General features: G+C 36.5%; 1 protein-coding gene across 1 annotated transcript in view; it reads left to right on the plus strand.

Moving 5' to 3' along the window:
• SLIT3 (slit guidance ligand 3) overlaps positions 1-25,567 on the plus strand; it is a 570,113-nt gene that overhangs the window by 447,580 nt on the left and 96,966 nt on the right. The window contains exons 22-24 of the mRNA XM_058174175.1: positions 22,437-22,468; positions 23,388-23,459; positions 23,625-23,696. Coding sequence (XP_058030158.1) covers positions 22,437-22,468; positions 23,388-23,459; positions 23,625-23,696 — 176 coding nt within the window. The remainder of the gene's footprint in view (positions 1-22,436; positions 22,469-23,387; positions 23,460-23,624; positions 23,697-25,567) is intronic.

Raw genomic sequence — 25,567 nt, forward strand, 5'->3', positions numbered from 1 at the left:
GGAGCTTGCTTTAAAGGCATCTCTGTCCAGAATAATGCATCCATGTGTTATTTGTGTCATGTGTCATTTGTGTACATGTTCTAAACAGATTCCCAAGTACTACTGAAACCAAATCTTGCCAACAAGGGCAAAATGAAGGGCTATGTGTGTTATTTGTGCTTCATTCCACAATTACCACTTCTATATTTATTGTCATATACAATTCTGATCTCTTCTACTCTTATTTGTCATAGTAACCCTTGAGATGCTCAGAAAATGATATTTGAAAGATTTCCTTGTGCATCTTATGTGCCTTTCTCCCTAACTGATTTGTTCTGTTATCTGGTAAAATTCTAGTAATAAAAGGATTTCTTTAGTAGCATTTTAATTAATATTATGAAACCTTATATTTATAAACTCCAATTTTCAATGGGAAAATTACACGCATCATGTGATAAAAATGTTCAGCTAAAATGCTTTTTATTGAACCATAATTGTCCACATTTATAGATTTCATTTTCATTGAGAATAAAACCTGCCATATATATATATAACAGAAATTTAGTAAATTAGAACTATTGAGCATTCCATATAAAAGGAAATATTTTACTGTAAGAGATCCTAAATAACATTATACTGAAATGGATATACAGACAGATGGAAAATTTCATTCCCCAAAGGGAAGAGAATTTCAGCATAGAAAAAGGCTGAATACATTGCTCATTTTTCAGTAATAAGAAATTGAAAATAAATTTCTGTGCCATTAGTCAATATAGAAGACCCATTCACTATAATCGTATCTTTATATCTTGTATCTTGAATTATATTCTAAAACTGTTAATGTACTTCTTCTTTGGGGTCATTGGTCGAGTTTATGAGTGAATATAAGTATCAGGGATTCCAGATTTGAAATGTAATCTCTTGTGAAAGACTACAACTGTGTGTTACCTGGTATGTTGCACAGAACTGACAGGGGCACCAGAGGATATTCTACTAATAAACAGAATTGTTGGTGAGTTTGCAACACATCACAGAGTTTGGAAACTTCTAGGGAGGCCATGAAAAAGTTAATGAGACATTAAGGACTCTGTGGAACAGGAATGTTTGAGAACCTCTGGTACACCTAGATCTATTGTACCCACAATTCTCAGAGTTATAATGCAAGGTCACATCTTGCAATTGACAAGCAAGGTTTTTTTAATTAGACAAAAAGGAAATCTAGCCCTTCAGATGTTAACTAGATAACAAATCAATACATTTTGCATGCTGAATATTTTCTGCATGCCGGGCTTCAGGTACTTGTCCCTGGAAAACCTAAAACTAAACAACATCCTCTGGATTCAGGCTTTATCAAATTTTTGACATAAAATACTCTTTGATTACTTGTGGTTAGAGAACACTTGTGGTTATAGAGCGTTAGATAAGATCCAGCATGTCAGTTTATGATACACCCTAGAAACTTTTGATAATGTCACAGTTGCTGATTTGGCATGTTGTACCATCAGTTGATGCTATATAGTACCAGTAATTATTGCCCAATGTATCAAAGCCACAACACTAGGTGGCATTTAGGGCGAGGCTATGTCAGTTCCTTGACATCTTATCGGTTTCTAGACTAGCATGAACTACACCATAGTTAACCCATATGCTGGAATTACTGTATTAAACAGTACAATACTAAGTACAGTATAGTACAATAATGTGCTAAGGAAGGTTATTTTTCTTTGAGCACTTCATATCTGTCCCAAAATATTGATCCTGTTAGTGATTCAGTTTACATCTTAAGACAAAGATATTCTACCTTTATGTCAAAGTGTTTTATTTATGATATGCATATAGTGCACCTCTTCCAAAAAGATTCTTATCCATAGTCATACGTTTCTTCTTTAATTATGAATTAAAAATGCTTATCTCTCAACCCTGGAAAGAGATAATCAATTCCTGGTTCACATACACCTACAGATTTCTTGATGAAACGCAGATAAATATGTGAACTGCCACAATATTTTTAAATATTGCACTGGAGCCAGCAACTGATGAGATCAATGATTTCTCCATGGCAGAGATACTCTATAGAAAGGACTGTGAGGTTCTTTTTTATATTTTGATTAATTCAGTAGTAAACTAGTTTTGTCACCAATCCATTAATTTAAAAAAATGCCATTGTATAATAGTACCTTTTTTTCTACTTCTCTCCTATCACATATATTTACTTCCTGAAAAGCCATTTCTATTAATATTTCCTTTCATTTTGATGGAGTTTTGTCCATTTGCATTCACATTGTACAATCATTTCTCAACCCTCGCCCTCTCATAACCTGCCACCACATTGCTAATCTCTAATTTACTCCCATTTATTTCTCCCAGCTGCTAACTCCATAGATATATCTTTTGTTTATCATCTGTCTGCTGCCAGATGCTTTCAACTCATGTTTTCAACTTTGTAGCAGCGCTCTTTTTCTAGCAGTGGCTAATCAGAAATTTCTGGAAAGCTTAAAAATAGACCATAGTACTTAACCAAACATATATTCATGGAGGGCCATGAGGATTTAATGGTAACTGATAAAAATAGGAATGAAAGAATACTTCAGATTAATTAAAGTTACCTTTTTTGTAGTTTATTTTAAAAAATAAATTTAGTTTAGTATTTAAAGCATTTGAATATAACTGGAATTGTCGTACTTGGCATATTCACCATAATGCAAATCCTCTTAATTCAGTTATTATAAAGGAAACATTGATTACAAACTTTAATTCTATCTAGTGCCAATGGATTAATAATACAGTTTGGAATGTTGCTCCCAACTGGAACAAATTGCACTACTGTTCTTCATAAGGCTCTGAAAAGCCTTTTTAAAATAAAGACCATAAGATAAAATAAGTTAAAGAAAAGAAATAATACAATATTTTATCAAGAGGTAGTGGCTTTCCAGGGAAGGCATGGCAAATTGAAGATGTCTCCATAACAGGAGAGCCAATGACCAAAACAAATACTAAAGAACTGGTTAGTAGACCTCTTTCTGGAACCTCCCCAGTTAAGAAGAGGATAATAAATTAGCCATTTGTGTTTCACAAGGCTGCTCCTCATGAGAAGCTCATGAAACAGTGGTTCCTTCTGAGTTTGGGCATCAAGAGATGAATGTATGAGCCATCTTGTATACCACTGTGGCTGAAAGTTTTAAAGGACATTTTTAAAGTTTCCAATTTTTAATTGGAATTCTAATTCTTCCAGTTTCTAATCACTTTCAGAAATTGGCTATTAACCATCTTAAAGCTATTAAAGCTTCAGAATGGTAAGTTTGAAAATCACTGGATGAGTTTAGCTTCAACTCTGAACAAAAGAAAAATCAATTTTAAGCTTAAGAATTTAAACAATGTGAAAGGAACAGCAAAAAGCTAAAGATTTTGATCTAAGAAAGTTATAAGTGGTTAAAGAGTCCACATAAATTTGCAATATTGATTTTCACTATAACACTTCAAAAACAACCTTAAAATTAAATAGGTTCTTATGGGAATCAGATTTATTTTGGCTATATTGACTATTGTAAGTTATAACCAAGATAAGCAACTTCGTGATTTTAGAAACTGGATAGTTGAGGGAACCACAGATTCTAAGCAGAAGGAAAAAATACAAGCCTATGTTTGTGTCATTTAGTACTGGGTCTTATAAATGTCATAAAATATCATAACACTGGAAATATTAAAGGAGATATTTGAAGAATAGAGCCAGAAATATCAACAGTGTCAGTAATGATGTCTGTCTGACTCTATGTTAATGAGCAAATGAGAGCTCTGGAACTAATTTTGTCTGACAAAACAGAAAATACTGAAAGTGGAATTACAAGTGACAGGCCAAGAGAATGACTTGGAAAATGATGCTTTGTTAAACATGCAAAAACAAACAAACACTACAACCCTGACAATTTAAAAATTAAAGGCGAAATACAAATGCAAACTAAAACAATGACTTGAAAAAATGTTTTATTGGATCTACAAGAGAGACTTGTTAAACCCTTGAAGAAATCTGTAACAAGTTAAAGAAGAGCGTTCAAATCCTACAATATTTGAATGACTAAGGCTGTCATACAAAAGGAAGGAATATAAAGATGGTTTATTTGATCCTTTTTTTGGTTTTGCAAAGTTCTGAAAACCTTTTACAAATTTTTGATGACACCAACACTGAAAAGTGGATGTTTTATGGATTTGTTTATAGATAATGGATAGATATTTATTTTATTTTTATTTTATTTATTTAGTTTGTCACAACAGTATATATAAGCATAAGCATCAAAGTAACTATATAATATATAAGCATATATATATAAGCATAAGTATGCAATAACTACATTAATTGGATATAATGAAAGAAAACAATAGGAAAGGAACGGTAGGCACATTTGTGCTCTTATGCACGGCCCTTCATATGAGATGAAGAAACTATTTGTAATCTTATAAGTGATTAAGAGTTACTAAATTTGCCTGTATACTAAATTTGCCTGTATATGTTAGAAGACACTTTATAGATTTCTTTTCTATTTCTTTATTATATTCTTTCTTTTCCTTGTTTCTTGTTTCTTTTTATTCTTTCTATTTTCTTTTCTTTAAATTCACTTAGTATTAGTTTTTATTTTTATCAAAATCCTTAATAAAAATCAGATACATAAAAAAGAGTGGCACTGTGATGCTTACAAAATAATAAAATGTAGCTGGAATGAGTTAGCTTCCATTAAAACTAGATAATGCTAAGATCTAAAAGCTATTCACATTCTTTGGGTATTTCATACAAATAAAGGATGAACCAGACAATACAAAAAGAGGAAGATGTAAACAGATAAAGTAGATGAAAGAATGTATGAGAATATCTTTTGAAGTGCTACAAGTTTTTATTTAAGGACAGATCTACAAAACAAAGTGTTTATGTACTCATCAAAAATGTAGCCCAATTTGATATTATCTAACTAAAATATATTTATAAATATAAAATATATTTATAAATAATTTTTCCATGGCTTTGAGGTATTATTATATGACTGATCTTCTGTACTATACAATATGATGCTTCACCAAAGAGAAATCGTACATTGACAAGTACTAGTAACAATTTTTAGAGAATCCGTATAATTAAAAAACTTTCTCATCGCTTCTTGAAGAAGTATTTTTGATTTGCATTCAGAACGCTTTTTGCAACCATATATATATTCAAATAGAAAAAGCAGACAGTGTTTTTATTTTGCCACAGTGCACATAAAGAAAAATAGCAATTATTTTTGCCCTAATTTTTATTCAGCAACATGTTCTCCAGATCTTTATTGTATCCCTATAGTTAGTTTTGGCACATTTAAAAGAGAAAATTGAAATGGTTACAAATCACTTTGAAATTGAATACTAACTGACATTGTTGTTACATTCTATAATTGCTGCTGATTAAAGTGTTAATTATGAAGTGGAATGCTTAATAGAGTCAGCTTGTGGATTTTAAATACCTCTGTTGCCTGGTAATATTTACTCTTTATCTGGTAATTTGAAATTGAGAGAATTTCCCCTTTAACACTGAAAAGAGCCAAGCAATTTAATAAGAAAACTTAATCCCACATAAACCGGGATTCATTTAAACAAAAACAGTTTTGTTTAACACACTATAGATGAAAATCTTTCAGTTCAGTGTTTTCTCAAAAGATGTATCATTTGTAAAAGGGTTTTTTCCCCACTGAGGGAAGAAACTCACAATTTTCACATCTAGAATATAATCAGCAATGTTAAATAATAACTTATATAATACATCTTTAAACATGTTTCAGGTACAAAAGACAAGGAACACTTATGATTGATATATGCAGGGATCTGTTTATGCTTGATTTGGAAGTAAATGTTTTAATATTAATCACACTGTAATCCAATTTTTTTTCATAATATTCAAGATTTAAACATACATCTAGAATAAATGCACAGTCAAACCCATTGTACCTTGGGGTTACAATGTTATTAAACATTGTCATTCAAACATTGTAATTTAAACATTATAATTCAAATGTTGAATTAACTTTATCTTAATAGTTTAATCTTGACATCATGAGACTTTTCTATTTCACATTGTTAATATTTAGTAGATTAGAGTAAAATGCAATTGGGAATTTAAAATAGTTTAATTTAAAAATAAATGTATTATATATTGATATGTTTGCAACATCTTCTTCAAATTCTCTATTTAAAATGATGATTCACTTTCACTCCAAAAAGATATTTTGATTTTGTCCTGAAAGGAGATAATTAGGTGAAACAATGACAAGTATCTACTATACATTTGATTATTTTCCACTGGTCATGGAAACTGTCTATTGTAAGATATGAAACTGAATGAATTCAAGATATTTAACATCTGAAACAAAAATATTTTTTCCTTTAGTATTCCACATACAGAATATGACATAATAGATAATTTTGGGTGCAGAGTAGAATCTTCTATTACATCCATGGGTACTGAGATCCATTTGGCTCACTTGCTCTTCTGTAAGCTCTAAAGACTTACTCCTTCTGGACTATAGTAGTTGGAGACTCCTCCACTCAATATTATATATTAGGTGGGATACTCTTGTTGTCTGCTGGGTTCATCACCTCCTAGTTTGATTTCATTTTTACTTATTTCTTGTTTCTTAGAGTTATATAGAGTATAGAGCACTTAGAGGTTAAGAGTCAAACAGCATTGTAACTTAATTAATGTAATGCTTATTATGTATCTCCTGTGGAATTCGCAGCTTTGTTTACCCATGTCTTCTTAGAAATCGCTGGCATTTGTTCCTCCATTCTGCCTGAAAACATGTTCAAATTTTCAGTGACCATTAATAAAATAACATTTAAAAAGCTACTTCAATGAATTTTGACACTAATAGAATTAGAATCATTTTCTTGGTAATTATAAAGTCTTTCTTTCTTTCTCTCCCTCCCTCCCTCCCTCCCTCTCTCCCCTCTCCCTCTCTCTCTCTCTCTCTCTCTGAAATCATGGTGAATTTCCTGATTTCAATTTAGTTATGAATTTTGCAAGTAGCTCTCAAATCTTGGTACAAATACCAGGATGTACTCTGTAATTACGTATTTAGTTTCCTTGTCTTTTTTTTTTATTGAAAAAGTTTTTACAAAAAAAAGCTTCCCCCATCCTTTCCCCTCCCCTTACCCCCTGCCCTCTCCTTCAAAAATCCCCCTCCCCGACTTCCCGGAACAAACACAAGGTATAGTTAAAAATAAAACAAACATAAGCTAAAAATTTTCCCTCCTAAGTCTTACTCCTGCATTTTTCATCAAATCCTAACCTCCCCCAATGCAATCAGAAATAATACATCCTAATCATTCAAAGGCAGTCTGATATCTCTTCATCTGATATTTGTTTTGAATATAGTCAATCCATTTTTTCCATTCATTTAAGTATCTTTCTTGCGTATTGTCTTTCAAAAAGGCTGAGATTTTTGCCATCTCAGCCAAATTGGCAACTTTCAATATCCATTCTTCTATTGTAGGTAATTTTTTTTTCTTCCAATACTGTCCTATCAGTAATCTTGCACTGTTATTAGATTTAAAATCAATTTAGTCTCAATTACTGTACAGTCCATGATAATTCCCAGTAAAAAAAATTGCGGCAGGAACTTTATCTTCTTTTTCAAAACATTTTGTAAAATCCACCAAATTTTTATCCAAAAAGCCTTAATATTCTTGCAAGTCACAATTACATCTCCAACATTTTGCTTGCATATCTGGATACATACACGATAATTTCTTAGGATCTAAATGCCATCTATAAAACATTTTATAAAAATTTTCTCTTAAATTCTGTGCCTGCGTAAATTTAACATTTCTAACCCAATTTTTTCCCCAAGTTTCCAATAATATTGGCTCCTGAAAATTTTGTGCCCACTTTATCATACAGTCCTTTACCAAATCCCTTTCAGAATCAATTTCAAGTAACACATTATACAATCTGTTTATATGCTCCTAAGACTGATTTCTAATTTGCTGTACCAAATTTTCCTCATTCTGCACTATACCAATTTTCTGATCTTCCTTCCATCTAGCACGTAGTTGCCCATATTGAAACCAAGTATAATTTTTCCCTTGTTCTTTTAATACATGCAGAGATTTTAATTGCAAATTACCTCTTTCAATATACAAACGATCTTTATATGTAATCATTTCCTGATTCTGTTCTATAGTTATATTCTCTATTGTATGCCTGGGACTCACCCACATAGGAACCTTATAATTTAGTTTATAAGAGTATTTTTTCCAAACACGCAAGATAGCAGTTCTTAACACATGATTTTTAAAAGCCTTATCCACTTTTTTGTCATAAATTAAATATGCATGCCATCCATATAGCAAGTCATAATTTTTTATATTCAGGATTCTTTCCTCCGTTAGATTAAACCAATCACTTATTGCAGAGAGAGCAGCTGCTTCATAGTATAATTTAAAATTGGGCATTTTTAGACCTCCCCTTTCCCGGGAATCTTGAATTATTTTCATTTTAACCCTCGCTTTTTTACCTTCCCATATAAATTTATTAATTCCAGTCTGCCATTCCAGTTTCCTTGTCTTAATTCTTTTCAAAATCAGTCTACCTAGATGGCCAGATAGTTACCAAAAAGGTATGCTGTGAGAGGAAAAGGAAAGGAGTAAAGAAAGTAAAGGTCCAGAAAACCATATTTGATATAAAATGTCTATTCTAGTTTTCTGGGGAGAAAACTATTACAAATAAACCTATTTATCAATTTTATGAAAAGCTCACAACTCATTTGTATGTCAGTTTTATATAAGGATGAACATATGTTTTGCATTTTTAAAAAAATTATCCATCCACCTGTTCCTCACACTGTTTACCTCCATAATTCTATTTCACTTGCCAGTCCTACAACCTGGCTATACAAAGTCTAATAAACAGTCTAATAAACATTCACTATTACAAGAATCATAAAATTGCCCAAAATATAGTGTTTTAGATGGGATACTGCTGCAAATGAAAATTCAGAGATAATTTAGGTCTCTTTCCTTGGTTAATGCTATTTATAAATTGATATTTTTCCATTGTTCTAAATGTAATCTCTTTAAAACATTCTTCACATTAAAAGTTCAGAAATTTTCAGAAAAGGTCAGTTTTCCTATCTTTTCCTCTGGCAATGAAGGATTTTTCTTATTTTCATTAGCTTCTATTATCTAACTCCTTACTATATTATCTTCTCACAGTTTGTTACTCTAGGCTTTAGAGCTCAGTATATAATCAGCTGAGGTAGAGAATGATACTGAGAACAGAATAAAAATGAGCTAATTATGAAACTTGATCCTGGAATAACTGACATTCATCATTCCACCCAAATATCAATTCAATATGTATAAAAAATATCATTTCCACAAAACAGACCCCTGAGAATACTTTAGTACTGCTTATCATCCACACAGCAGAGTAGTTTGTTCTCTCCAGATTTTATTTCCATGTTTTAAATATTGTTTATTTTTAACAACGTGATTACTTCCTACTATAATTTATTTCCATGTGGCTCCATAGCTTCCTAAGCTTCCTAAGCCAAGTGACTACTAGCACCAAGACTAGTTCTTCAGCAGAATTGTGATGGATTCAGGATTCAATGCTCCATTATTTTAGGCACATAATGCAGTAACATCTCATTTAGAAAATAGATAATGATATGAATATGCTTTGTGGCTTACTTTGCAGTAGCCCAAATATTGAATTGTTGCATCCAATTGTTGTATTAAATTTTTACAAGTAATCCTTGAATTACAAAGGTCATTGGGAAAGGGAATGCTCTTGCTAAGTCATAAATCATACTTTCATGTGACATCACTAAATTACAACAATTCAGATTGTCCTGGTTGTTGCCATAACCCCAAGACACGTGTGACATTAAGTGAGAGAGAATCCCAGGTAAAGAGTTGCTCAGGGGATTGTGGGTGAAAACCAGTCAGATGTTTAAAGCAAAAATTATAGGGTACTTCATCTTCACCTGGTGTGATCAATTCTTGATCTTTCTTGCTCTTTTCTGCACCATTTCTGTTATTACTTTCTGTTATTTCATTTTAGCTTTTTTTTTTTAGCTTCCGTCTCCACCTCCTTTATCCAAACGGAATTCTTATATTTGGCAGGTGGGGGGAGGGGCAATTGTTCTGTAGTTGTGCCCAGAAATACACTGTTTTTTCTTTATCAGTTGTAGACTGGAAACTAGAGATCCTTCCTATAGTGTGTATGTCACCTGATTTTCTTGACTATGGTTGTTATATTCTGTTTTATTATTTCCACTGCTTTCTTGATCTTCCTTGTCTCTAGGTGATATTTCTTGATCAGGTGTTCTTTGTTCTTCTTGCTTTTCAGCTTCATTTGTTCCATTTGTTCTACCTTGCTTGCATCTGATCTTGACAAGCTGATGTTATTTTCCAGCCTAATTTCCATTTCATTTTCACTTTTTTTTCTTGCTTCTTAATTTTAAATTCAAGATCTTCAGTTATAACTGCAGCTCTACATAAGTTGGCTTGTTTCTTGCACTGAACTGGTGTTTTAATATTACAATGCTGGCATCTTTTAATACTTTCAGTATTACAGACGTTTCAGTACAGGCAATATTATTCTGTTCTTTTTGTACTGTTCTAGATGCTGTTATTCTTTGTTTCAGTTCCTCTTCTTTTTTAACTAGAGAGCTTTGCTGTTGACTGAGAATTTTGCCTCTATGCAGATTTTGTAAGTGCCATCCAAGATTTTTTTGATATGGTGTCCAGCGTGCCAATAACTATAGCCAGTTTATCCATAATTTTTTCTTTTCAACCTTAGTTAAGTCTGGTGGGTTATAAACCAACATTTTATCCATTTGTATTTGTATTGTATTTTAACTTGCTCATTCTCAACTATTTTTTGAGTTCTATGTTCCCATTGATTTTTCATTACTGGCATATGATAATTTTTGCAGATATTCCAGTAAATCATTTTGGTGGATGAGATATGTTGTTGTTTATAACCAATTTGTGTGATGTGCTTGTAGAGTATATGATCTGTAATTTCTTTTTCCTCTTCTTTGCACAACCTGCACTTTGAATCATTTGATGATTTTTCTATTCTGACCTTGATTGCATTAGTTCAAATAGGTTTTTCTTGAGCATCAAAATCAGTTTCTTTTTTAATGTTCAGTTGTAAGCCATTGACATGATTTTTTTTTCTCCATTTCCCCTCAATATTTTGTAGAAATTGACCATGTAATACTTTTCCTTGCCAGCATTCTGTTCGTGTTTTTATTACATTATTTCAATATTCATGCTTTGTTTCCTATATATTGGTAAGTTCCAATTTTTAATTTGCATCAATGCTTATTCTTGGTTGTCTTTTACATAATCAGCCAATGCGTACTTTTAAAACTTTTGCCTCTATTACTGAAGGGCAAGTATACTTTTTCAATATCACTATGGGGATGTAATGAATAGTCATGAGTGAATAGTCAAGAGTTTTCTTGTGTTTTGATCCAAACCATTCAGTTCAACTCGTGTCGAATTAATAATTCCAGCACTGGATTGTACCAGATGTATATCCCAAGTATTGATGGTTTTGATGGTATTTCCATCAATCATTCATTCAGTTTTGATGGTATTTCCATCAATCAATCATTCAGTTTTGTCTTTAGCAATTTTCTCATTCTTTGAATGTATTCTTTACTAATCAGATTTTAAGTTTTCCATGCTTGATATTATCGAACTATAAAACGCCCAGATAGTTGTAGGCTTCGTACTGATGATTCTTGATTGTTTGGACATTTTAATTCCATTAGTATTCTTCATTTTACCCCAATTACTTCTATATTAGTCTAGATTAATATAAATTAATAATATACAATTAGACTCCCAATCTAAAACTAATTTTATTATTATTTGACTTATTAAATGATGGAAATCATGTGTATACGTTCAATACCTTCACACTACAAATAGTCCTTGATTAAGAGGAGCAATTGGAACTGGAATTCCTGTCACTAAGTGAAACAGTAACAAAGTGCAATGTCACATGATTGTACCAGTCAGTGACAGTAGTTCTAACACTTTCAGTTGTTACCATTAAGCAAAAACTGCACTGTCGCTGAGGGCTATGTCACATGGTTGCCATTTACGATGTCCTGCTGACTTCCCAGCATTGACTTTGCTTGCATGCGTGAAGCCTGCAAAGAAAATTATAAATGGAGATCATGTGACAGCAGGATGCTGCAGCAGGTAGAAGTTTGAAGATTGTTCTAAGTACCACTGGTTCAGCACTGGTCAAAATTTGAACCATTTCTTAGCAAGTGGTGGTTAAATGAAAAGCACAGATAATCGCTTTCAAGATAAACAATACTAGACAATGCTTAAGACCAAAGTAATATAAACCAAAGTAATATAAAAGTCTTACAAATAAGTAAGTAAATATGCTTTTTCAAATGCAACTGTTTTACCAGGTAAAAAGATACATTGTTACTTTAACATTCATTCTTTTAAAGCTCTATAGATACCTCTAAAAGTCAAAACCTTCTCTAAGTGTCCTCTAAACATGAAATATCAGTCAATTTAAAGAAAAATAAAAGAAACAGAACAATAATAATCAAGCCAAACTTCCAAAATATAAGCCAGCATATACCTGGTAAAATAGCTGCATTTGAAAAAGCATATTTATTTACTTACTTATTTGTGCTGCAACTACCAAAAAAGCAAACACAGTTCTAGGCTGCATTAACAGAGGGATAGAATCAAAATCACATGGTATGTTAATACCACTTTATAATGCCTTGGTAAGATACACTTCAAATACTGCATCCAGTTTTGGTCGCCACGATGTAAAAAAGATGTTGAGACTCTAGAAAGAGTGCAAAGAAAAACAACAAAGATGATTAAGAGACTGGTGGCTAAAACATAAAAAATGGTTGCTGGAATTGGGTATGTCTAATTTAATGAAAAGAAGGACTAGGGGTAACATGATAGCAGTGTTCCAATATCTTAAGGGTTGCCACAAAGACGAGGGAATCAAGTTATTCTCCAAATCACCAGGGCAGGCAGGGCAAGAAGCAATGGATGGAAACTAAATAAGAAGAGAAGCAACCTAGAACTAAGGAGAAATTTCCTGACAGTTAGAACAATTAATCAGTGGGACTTTGCCTCCAGAAATTGTGAATGCTCCAACACTGGTATTTTTTAAGAAGAGATTGGACAACCATTTGTCTGAAATGAATAGGGTTTCCTGCCTGAGCAGGGGGTTGGACTAGAAGACCTCCAAGGTCCCTTCTAACTCTGTTATTCTAGTCTATCGTAACTTCCCAAGATATTATATTCTGCTTTCTATGTTGCTTTCTTTTAATGAAACAGTCTCAGTTCCATGCAGTAAATTAGTAGATGTTGGAAAGTATATCTGGATGCAATTCTGAATTATAGTGCTCTTAATGGGATATGCATTAATGTACTTTCCAGTATGCATTCTGGCATAACTAACAGTTAGATCATAACTTTCAAATCAGGGCATTGGCTCAGAAATGCTATCACAGAGCCAAATCCGGGAGGCTCATAAGCATCATTTCTCGCTTCCATAATTACTAATTGTGGTAATGAAAGGAAAAGAAGCCATATTCAAATTTTAAAATGTGACTGAAGAGGTAGTAGATCAACATGAACAAGCTTAACTCTGGAATAGTTAGGTGCATGTTTTGGCATTTCTCAAATATGTTAGAAGGTGAGGATTCAACATTGTTGATCTGGTGTATAGTCACATGAAAATGTAAATTGTCTTTTCCTCCTTAAGCCTTGAGGGAACCTTTTATGATAATTTATTTTGTGGAATGAATACATAGCCTGGGTAAGCTCTGACTTAGCATTTACATCTTAAATAACGCTGCCTCTGTTATATCAGATGCTGCATATTCATTTTATGATTTCACTAAGCAGTTAAAGTAAATGGTTGTATGGATTAGTGCAGCTAGACCGAGTCAGCTTCTGATGTGTTATTGAAATATTGCTTGCCTGAGCAATTTGCAGTCAGAGGGCAAGAATAATTCTAATGAGGTCAATTAGCATTTGGAGTTCTTTTTAGTAGCTTTAATTAAGCACAACCTTACAGCAAGGACATGTGTGAGTTCCCCTCCCCAGTCTCTTTGTTAATATGATATCTGGGAGAACTACTGGAGTGAGCCTTTCTCCACTTTCTCCACCACCCCAATTGTATTGTAAAAGATGTATCTGAGCTTCATAGTCTGCTCTCTAAAACAAAGAAGATAACAAAAGGACATCAGCGCTTTCCTATGAGCCTTTACATTTATAAAAGAGGCAGAAGGAGGGTCAGGAGGCCATGCCATCAATCTAACACATGCAAAATTCAAATTGATGCTCTTTATTTAGTCCTTTTTCTTAAATTCCAGAAGATATTTGATCTAAAGTCCCTGCTTTGGAAAAGAAGTATCTAATGTGTTCATCTTTGTGTGTGTGTGTGTGTGTGTGTGTGTGTGTGTGAGAGAGAGAGAGAGAGAGAGAGTTTGTGTGCATACATGAACATTTATGTATTTATGTATTTCTTTTGTGTTGCAATGCTCCATTTTGCTTTTTAATATTCTCAGTATTCTCAATATTCTCAGCTAAGATGCTGAGCTTGTCTATTGAAAGGTCAGCAGTTCAGCGGTTTGCATCCCTAGTGCTGCATAATGGAATGAGCTCTCGTTACTTGTCCCAGCTTCTGTCAACCTAGCAGTTTGAAAGCACGTAAAAAAAATGCAGATAGAAAAATAGGGACCACCTTTGGTGGGAAGGTAACAGCATTCTGTGCACCTTTGCCATTTAGTCATGCTGGCTACATGACCACGGAGACATCTTCGGACAGCACTGGCTCTTTGGCTTTGAAACAGAGATGAGCACCGTCCCCTAGAGTCTGGAGTGACTAACATATATGTGCGAGGGGAACCTTTACCATCTCACTGAATAAGATGATGGGGAAGAATCATTTTTATTTATTTATTTATTTATTTATTTATTTATTAGATTTTTATACCGCCCTTCTCCCGAAGGACTCAGTGCGGTTTACAGCCAGAATAAAAACAATAGCAATGTACAATTAAAACAAAATTAAAAAACTTATTATATAATTGGCCAAGATTTAAAAACATTTAAAATCTAAAAACCCTTAAAATTCATCTAAAAAATTTAAAATTTAAGCCAGCCCCGCGCGAATAAATAAATACGTTTTCAGCTCGCGGCGAAAGGTCCGAAGGTCAGGCAATTGGCGCTAGCCAGGGGGAAGTTCGTTCCAGAGGGTAAGAGCCCCCACAGAGAAGGATCTTTCCCTGGGGGCCGCCAGTCAACATTGCTTGGCGGACGGCACCCTGAGAAGTCCCTCTCTGTGTGAGCGTACGGGTCGGTGGGAGGCGTGAGGTAACAAATTTATTTAGTGATCAGCTCCAACAAAAGGCCATAGGAAGATCCATATAATTGGAAGGAAGCAGATCAAATTCAGCTCCATGTTCCAAATCAAAGCACCTCCAACAGATTATCCTGCCGTGTGCGTGTGTGTGCGCGCCTGTGTGCCCTAGGGAGGAAGCGGAGCTGCCGGCTGTGTGGGGGTTGAGGCGGCAAGAGGAGCGCGCCTCCTCTTCCTCCACGCCGCCTCCTCTGCACGCCTCACCCCCACCATCCCCCACCCTCTCCGCGCGTGAAGGTCACCTCCTCCCTCTTCCAGGCGGCGGCGGCGGCGGCGGCGGCGGCTCCGAGCGGAGCGCCACAGCCGGCAGCTCCGCTTCCCTCCCACCGGTCCCAGTCCAGCCGAACGGTGAAAGCGACATGCCGAGCGCCGCCCGCCACCGCTCGCTGGATTGGGACCGCTTGGCTTGGTCCGCGCGGCGGGCGGGGAGCCGCCAGCCTTCTCGGCTGAGGGAGGGAGGGTTTCTGAAAGGGCTGCGGGTTGAGGAGCTGCCGGGCCCCAGCTGGCCTGGCCCTGTCTCTCTTGCGAGCGAGTTCCTAAGAGCCGCAAGGATACCCAGTTCAAAGCAACCCGCTGGGCTCCTCCGTCCGTGCTCGCCCGGTCTCGTGACGGGGACGGCCGGGCTAACGCCTGGCGCTTTGCCGGCTGGAAGCTTAACGCGGGATGATGAGCCCAAGAGCGGAGCGGCTTTGAATTGCAACCTTGGCTGGAGTTTCGCTTCACCTTCCTGCATCGGTTGGCCTGAGGGCTTCAAGCGTAGCCGGGCTGCGTGGGAAGGCTACCGGTCGACCCAACCAAACCCCTGGCTCTACACGGCTGGGCGGGCGGGAGAAAAGGGTGGGTAGAAGGGGCTTGTAGGAAGGCTTCAGGCGCCCGAGCAGAGCTGGAGCCGCCAGGCGGCTTTTCCGACGCGTTGAAGCTCCCCACATCCCTTCCCCGTGTGCCAGATGTGGAGCCCCTGGCAAGGGCCGCCTGTGGATGATGGGGCTTGGAACTCTGCGAGTCTGAAGATCCAGCCACCGCTCGGGAAACCTCCTCCTCAGCCGAGAAGGCTGGCGGCTCCCCGCCCGCCGCGACCTGTTAAGCGGTCCCAATCCAGCCGAACGGTGAAAGCAGAGCGGCGCCGGCATGTCGCCACCGCTCGCTGACTGGGACCGTGGGAGGAAGCGGAGCTGCCGGCTGTGGCGCCCGCTGAGCCGAGCCGCCGCCGGAGCCGCGCCGCCGCCGCCTGGAAGAGGGAGGAGGTGACCTTCACGCTGGAGAGGGTGGGGATGGTGGGGTTGAGGGCACACACACACACAAAAGGCCTTTCCACGCCACTCCTCTTGCCGCCTCAACCCCCACAGCCGGCAGCTCGCTTCCTCCCTAGGGCACACAGGCGCACACACGCACACACACAAAAGGCCTTTCCACGCTCGCTCCTCTTGCACGCCTCAACCCCCACAGCCGGCAGCTCCGCTTCCTCCCTAGGGCACAGGCGCGCACACACGCACACACACACAAAAGGCCTTTCCACGCCACTCCTCTTGCACGCCTCAACCCCCACAGCCGGCAGCTCCGCTTCCTCCCACCTTCCTCCTGCCAAAGTCCGCGGTGCCCGGTTGCTCGCTGGCTCGCCGCCGCCTCCCAGCGCAGGAGATCGGAGGACGGAGGCCAGGCGAACGGGAACAGCCCACGCCGAAGAGGGAAAGGGAGCGAGTGGGTGGGTGGCTGGGACGAGACCCCACCACAAACACACACACACACGCCTGTGAGACGCCTTGCTTGCATGTCACACACACGCACCGCCGCTGGGAAAAAAAAGGATGGATGGATGGATGGAAGTAAGGAAGGAAGGATGGATTGATGGATGGAGGCGACCGCTTTGAAGCGCAACCCTTCTCCCGCAACTAAGGGGGTCAATGTTTTCCCAATCCTAGGGTGTGGGAAACAGTCATTCTTTCTTCCTCCTAGTCTCTCCCGAGATCGCACTGCAGCGCCCATCATCCCCAGCCGGCAATCTGAGCTCGTGCCATGGCCGGGCGTGGAGGTGTGGTGGTGGTAAACGGCCAGGAGAAAGCTTTCGCTCTTTTCGAGAGGTCCTCTTGGAAGGCTGCCTTGGAAAGGAAAGTGGGAGGGGCAGAGATTTCTCCTCAAAGGTCCCCTTGGAAGGCTGGGTTGGAAAGGGAAAGTGGGAGGGGCAGAGATTTCTTCCTCGGGTCCTTCTAGAGTCCTTGAGAAACTGATATCATACAAGGTTAATAAATTATACCTCCTCCTCATTGATGAGTTTTTCATCCTGAAATTGATTGAAACAGTGTACCATCATATGCTGCCATAGTATAGTGTTAACAACATCTGTAAAGATGATATATGAGCATGACACTAAGTTTTTCTATATTTCCCTTTATTGAAAAACTTCCATCATGCTTCTTTCTGAAAACAAAGGTCATTATAATATACCTCATTATATATTTGATTTGATGATATTTCAGTTAATAAATACCATTTAAGGTGTTAAGCTTCTTTTCTTTTTCAGCAGCAAAGTGAATTACAACTTTAAAGAACTTTATTACTTTATATTCATTTATTTTAAGTATAGATTTTAGATTTTTAAACAAATATGTTTAGAGCTTTTATATCTTTCAAGTTATTCAAATTATCCCCTCAGCAGGTATATAATGGCATCCAATTCCAATATCATGTTGGGGCTTTTGAGCAAGGGAGGAGGAACGTGAGCACCGCCTTTCGGACTGGCATTCCGGGATTTCCCTTTGTTTAGAGCTGGGAATCCTCCTTCCCCCTTTTGCACTCCCTCCCTCCCTCCCTCTCTCTCTCTCTCTCTCTCTCTCTCTCACACACACACACACACACACACAGACTTCTAAAGTCGATTGGCACAATGAAAGGCAAAGACCACAATTGTTTTAAGAAAGAAGCTTTAGCAGGGAGGGGGGATGGGAGGGTGTTTTAAGTTTTGGCAAACAGCCAGGCCAACTGTATTGGAGAAGGTCACACAACTGGCCTTAACATTTTAGCTGCTGTCTTTTTCCTCACACTTGGGTTTAATGATATTAGAGACCCTTATTGCCCTGCCAAAAAAAAAAAAAAAGCCACCCATCGTCTATGAAAATTAACCTTCTCTGCCAAGAGACACTGTGCAGGGTATTTTCACTATTGGTGTGCATACAGGCTTAGATTTGTGCTGGGTTCTTAGTGCTTAGAGCACTGACCTTCAGAGGCACCCTGGTCCCTTGGAAGCTAAAGGAGGACTCATTTTCATGCTTGCAGTTGTATTGTCAATTTCTGTGAGACAATGTTGTTGAAGTAACTCACTCACTCATTCATTCATTCATTCATTCCTTGTGTGTCCAATCACACTTAGCCAATAAAAATTCTATTCTATTCTATTCTATTCATTCATTCATTCATTCATTTTATTTTGTCAAATACATATTAAATAATTATATAAATATAAGCATGAATTGAATACATAAAAGGAATACACAAATGTTGCGGTATTGGGTGTTACAGCGCAGTTATAGCTTGATTTTCAGATACCTTCATACAATGTTTGAGGAAACACAAAAACATTGCTTGTATTGTGAGATTTATTTTTTTAAGGAACTGTAATATACACGCAGACACAAAGACACACACTTTTAAAAGAGGTTATCAGTAAATTGCTATTTTGAGATTTTTGAATACAGTTCAGTTTTTTTGTACCAATCTTCTATTTATCAGATATAAGTAGAAAGCAAGCATAACACCTCGATTTTGGTAGAAACAATCATTGATAGATCTTGCTTATTTCTAGTGTTCAATGTTGTATCTCATTCAAATATATATTACTTTATCTTAAATTCCAGTTTAGGTTTAAATTTTACAAAAATAAGAAAATTCTTTAAATTATTTCATGAATGTCATTAAACAGGAGCTTAATACTGATTTATCTCATTATTTTAAAATGTTTTATATAGTAGCATTTTATTATCTTATACCTGGGAGGTTACCCTACCAAGCCCAAGTCAGCTAAAGAGAGATATGATTTCCTTCATATAATTTTTGGTGTGTCTTTATATAATCAAAACACAGCAAGGAATTTATTGCAAACTTAATAGAAGTCTACTTTAAATACAAGGAGTTTGTACAATGAGCCACAGTGATCATCTACTTACAAGCATAAGTAGCATCTCTATTGTTTAGTGCCTTACCTGGAAGTTTGTGAAGTATCTACTTCTCACAATTTTTACTTCTTGTCCACAATTGTTTCTGGTTTTATGCCCTGTTGGTTCTAGATTGTAAAATGATATTTTGATATTTATTATATTTTAAACTCCCTTTGTAATAATTTTAAATGGATCTTTCTGATTTATTTGTGTTTTTATGAATTATCCTGAAAGTTCCTTGCCTTAGTGTAATCGGTGAATCTTAAGTAATTTTTTAAAAAAAAAAATGTAATTATAATCCCCAAGAATAATCTTAATTGATAGTTTGCTTTGAAGTAACTTGTTTATGCTTTTTGGTATTGCTCTGAATTTCAGAAAAGTTTTGTTTTCATTGCATCAATGAATATTATTGTATTTTTTTCAGTGACTTAAGCAATAATAGTATCAGCATGTTGGCCAATTACACCTTCAATAATATGACACAGCTATCAACACTGTAAGTACCCAGTGATTCTGACATGGCTTCTAATTATTATTTATTGTAAAGTAAGCTCCATTAAGGAGCAAGTATTTAATTTTTCTATGTTAATGTATTCTACTCTGCTCCTGCTCCAATTACTTGTTGCAAAGTAATATAAGCTGTGGTCTTTTATTCCCCTAGGATCCTAAGCTACAACAGGTTACGGTGTATTCCCGTTCATGCATTTAATGGCCTTAAATCTCTCCGAGTGTTGTAAGTATTGCTCATTCACTGTTCTGGAGTTAAATTTTAAAAAGTGACAACAAAATTTCTAAGGAGTAGGTGCTTTCCCCTGATGCTATGTATTGCAGCCATTTCTAGTCATTTGCACTTTTCTATTTGTATCAAGATGTAAAGGTAAAGGTAAAGGTTCTTTTCGCACATACGTGCTAGTCATTGCCGACTCTAGGGGGCGGTGCTCATCTCCGTTTCAAAGCCGAAGAGCCAGCGCTGTCTGAAGATGTCTCCATGGTCATGTGGCCGGCATGACTCAATGCCAAAGGCACACGGAATGCTGTTACCTTCCCACCAAAGGTGGTCACTATTTTTTCTACTTGCATTTTTACGTGCTTTCGAAACTGCTAGGTTGGCAGAAGCTGGGACAAGTAACGGGAGCTCACCCCGTTACATGGGAGCACTAGGGATTCGAACCACTGAGCTTCCGACCTTTCGATTGACAAGCTCAACGTCCTAGCCCCTGAGCCACCGCATTCCCACTATTAAGAGCCTAAAGTAGCCTATAAATGTGAATTTAGATGTTAACATTTTGTAAGTGATTCGATGCCTTAAAATGATTTTTCATTTTGGAAATTCCTTCTTTTTTTTAAAGGCTGCTATTAAAATATAGGCTAATCTATTTGACTAAGACATATTTTTGAAAGAAGACTTCTCCATTGTAACTTGCTCATTAATCACTTCGACATATTCTTGGATTTAGTATATTGATTCCATTTTCTGAGCTAAAATTCTAATTGAGATTCTGTGCGAATTTAATCATATGCAAGACTTTGGGAGAAGTTTGATCTCTTCCATTTCTTTTTACACTTTTCCCATTTTTCGAACTTTTGGTTTTGTTTTTTCTATATTTCCCCCTTTATTGAAAAACTTCCATCATGCTTCTTTCTGAAAACAAAGGTCATTATAATATACCTCATTATATATTTGATTTGATGATATTTCAGTTAATAAATACCATTTAAGGTGTTAAGCTTCTTTTCTTTTTCAGCAGCAAAGTGAATTACAACTTTAAAGAACTTTATTACTTTATATTCATTTTATTTTAAGTATAGATTTTAGATTTTTAAACAAATATGTTTAGAGCTTTTATATCTTTCAAGTTATTCAAATTATCCCCTCAGCAGGTATATAATGGCATCCAATTCCAATATCATGTTGGGGCTTTTGAGCAAGGGAGGAGGAACGTGAGCACCGCCTTTCGCGCTGGCATTCCGGGATTTCCCTTTGTTTAGAGCTGGGAATCCTCCTTCCCCCTTTTGCACTCCCTCCCTCCCTCCCTCTCTCTCTCTCTCTCTCTCTCTCTCACACACACACACACACACACACACAGACTTCTAAAGTCGATTGGCACAATGAAAGGCAAAGACCACAATTGTTTTAAGAAAGAAGCTTTAGCAGGGAGGGGGGATGGGAGGGTGTTTTAAGTTTTGGCAAACAGCCAGGCCAACTGTATTGGAGAAGGTCACACAACTGGCCTTAACATTTTAGCTGCTGTCTTTTTCCTCACACTTGGGTTTAATGATATTAGAGACCCTTATTGCCCTGCCAAAAAAACAACACCCACCCCAACGTCTATGAAAATTAACCTTCTCTGCCAAGAGACACTGTGCAGGGTATTTTCACTATTGGTGTGCATACAGGCTTAGATTTGTGCTGGGTTCTTAGTGCTTAGAGCACTGACCTTCAGAGGCACCCTGGTCCCTTGGAAGCTAAAGGAGGACTCATTTTCATGCTTGCAGTTGTATTGTCAATTTCTGTGAGACAATGTTGTTGAAGTAACTCACTCACTCATTCATTCATTCATTCATTCCTTGTGTGTCCAATCACACTTAGCCAATAAAAATTCTATTCTATTCTATTCTATTCATTCATTCATTCATTCATTTATTTTGTCAAATACATATTAAATAATTATATAAATATAAGCATGAATTGAATACATAAAAGGAATACAACTAAAGGGAACATTAGGACAGGGACGGTAGGCACGCTGGTGCTCTTATGCACGCCTTACAGACCTTTTAGGAATGGGGTGAGGTCAATACTAGATAGTCTTTGGTTAAGGCTTTGGGGATTTTGGGAAGAGACCACAGAGTCAGGTAGCACATTCCAGGCATTAACAACTCTGTTACTGAAGTCACATTTTCTGCAATCTAGATTGGAGGTTCACTTTTAAGTTTGAATCTATTGTGTTCTCGTGTATTGTTGTGGTTGAAGCTGAAGTAGTCATTGATAGGAAGTACATTGTAGCAGATAATTTTATGAGCTATGCTCAGGTCATACCAAAGGCGGCGTAGTTCTAAATTTTCTAAAGCTGGGAATCCTCCTTCCCCCTTTTGCACTTTTATTGTTTTTCGTTCAAATAAATATTCATGTTATTTTACTTGGCTCTATCTTTATTTTTTACATTGACCAGTAGCTGCCTCATTTCCCACCCTCGGCTTATACTCGAGTCAATAGTTTTTCCCAGTTTTTGTGGTAAAAATAGGTGCCTCGGCTTATATTCGGATCGGCTTATACTCGAGTATATACGGTAATCAAAACACAGCAAGGAATTTATTGCAAACTTAATAGAAGTCTACTTTAAATACAAGGAGTTTGTACAATGAGCCACAGTGATCATCTACTTACAAGCATAAGTAGCATCTCTATTGTTTAGTGCCTTACCTGGAAGTTTGTGAAGTATCTACTTCTCACAATTTTTACTTCTTGTCCACAATTGTTTCTGGTTTTATGCCCTGTTGGTTCTAGATTGTAAAATGATATTTTGATATTTATTATATTTTAAACTCCCTTTGTAATAATTTTAAATGGATCTTTCTGATTTATTTGTGTTTTTATGAATTATCCTGAAAGTTCCTTGCCTTAGTGTAATCGGTGAATCTTAAGTAATTTTTTTTAAAAAAATATGTAATTATAATCCCCAAGAATAATCTTAATTGATAGTTTGCTTTGAAGTAACTTGTTTATGCTTTTTGGTATTGCTCTGAATTTCAGAAAAGTTTTGTTTTCATTGCATCAATGAATATTATTGTATTTTTTTCAGTGACTTAAGCAATAATAGTATCAGCATGTTGGCCAATTACACCTTCAATAATATGACACAGCTATCAACACTGTAAGTACCCAGTGATTCTGACATGGCTTCTAATTATTATTTATTGTAAAGTAAGCTCCATTAAGGAGCAAGTATTTAATTTTTCTATGTTAATGTATTCTACTCTGCTCCTGCTCCAATTACTTGTTGCAAAGTAATATAAGCTGTGGTCTTTTATTCCCCTAGGATCCTAAGCTACAACAGGTTACGGTGTATTCCCGTTCATGCATTTAATGGCCTTAAATCTCTCCGAGTGTTGTAAGTATTGCTCATTCACTGTTCTGGAGTTAAATTTTAAAAAGTGACAACAAAATTTCTAAGGAGTAGGTGCTTTCCCCTGATGCTATGTATTGCAGCCATTTCTAGTCATTTGCACTTTTCTATTTGTATCAAGATGTAAAGGTAAAGGTAAAGGTTCTTTTCGCACATACGTGCTAGTCATTGCCGACTCTAGGGGGCGGTGCTCATCTCCGTTTCAAAGCCGAAGAGCCAGCGCTGTCTGAAGATGTCTCCATGGTCATGTGGCCGGCATGACTCAATGCCAAAGGCACACGGAATGCTGTTACCTTCCCACCAAAGGTGGTCACTATTTTTTCTACTTGCATTTTTACGTGCTTTCGAAACTGCTAGGTTGGCAGAAGCTGGGACAAGTAACAGGAGCTCACCCCGTTACATGGGAGCACTAGGGATTCGAACCACTGAGCTTCCGACCTTTCGATTGACAAGCTCAACGTCCTAGCCCCTGAGCCACCGCATTCCCACTATTAAGATGTAAAGTAGCCTATAAATGTGAATTTAGATGTTAACATTTTGTAAGTGATTCGATGCCTTAAAATGATTTTTCATTTTGGAAATTCCTTCTTTTTTTTAAAGGCTGCTATTAAAATATAGGCTAATCTATTTGACTAAGACATATTTTTGAAAGAAGACTTCTCCATTGTAACTTGCTCATTAATCACTTCGACATATTCTTGGATTTAGTATATTGATTCCATTTTCTGAGCTAAAATTCTAATTGAGATTCTGTGCGAATTTAATCATATGCAAGACTTTGGGAGAAGTTTGATCTCTTCCATTTCTTTTTACACTTTTCCCATTTTTCGAACTTTTGGTTTTGTTTTTTTCTATAATCAAATGTGACTATAGGAGACATTTTGTTAAATGTTTCTTTTGGGGAATATTGAATGTAATGATATTTAATAATTCTTTCGAGTGATTCATTTATAATTACTTTTTATGCAAAATCATAAGCATTACTTAGGATGAAGTCCATGTTTGCTTCACCATTGTAGGCAAAAACATAATGGTGAAGATCCATTTTTTAAAAAAACCACTTTCTACCTCTATTAATTTAGAAGATTTACTTAATAATATATTGAAATAGGTGTTTGCTCAGAGAAAATAACGTGCCACTCTTATATTTCTGTGCAAAAGTTAAATGAAGCATGAATGAGAGTCTCTCTTTCTGGGCTGTGTGTATTTGGAAGCCTCCAGTTTCATTTGATTTATTATGGTCTACAAAATTCTAGTGTCAGCGACAACCCTTGCCACATGTCATCTACGTTGTTATTAAAAATCAATTCTCCTGGGGGAGGAAGTGTTTCCAAGCGACAGCATGCAATCTGTTACTGTCATTTATTTATTATCAGAATTCCCAAGAGAACTTCAGTTAGAAATAATCAGCAAAAGCCTATCCAAGTTTTTGCACCTTTTTTTGGGAAAGGACACATAGCTTGAAATCTGTCTAGGTTTGATGTGCAGTTAACAGATCTCTTTTATGCATGAGCCCCTTCTCTAATTGCTTTTCTTCCTGGGAAATTTTCCCTATTGCTATTAAATAGGAAAATTATCCTATTAGTCAGAATATGTCTCTGGCTACCAAACATAATAATCAGTGTCATAACATATGCCTTGTTTCACTAACTCAAAGTCTTAATTCCTCTTAGCGTATCTTTACATGGCATGTTTTAAGGTGATTTTTTCCATGCATAGATTAGGTTGTGGTGTTTTTTTTCTTTCAACCATGCACTGAAAGATAAAGAACTACCAGAAAATACATGTAAAATATACATACTTATAACAATGATGAAATTGCTTCTATGTCCCTATTGAACACAAATTCTGTGATT

The sequence above is a fragment of the Ahaetulla prasina genome, chromosome 2 (assembly GCF_028640845.1).
Source record: "Ahaetulla prasina isolate Xishuangbanna chromosome 2, ASM2864084v1, whole genome shotgun sequence".
Classification (NCBI taxonomy): Eukaryota; Metazoa; Chordata; class Lepidosauria; order Squamata; family Colubridae; genus Ahaetulla; species Ahaetulla prasina.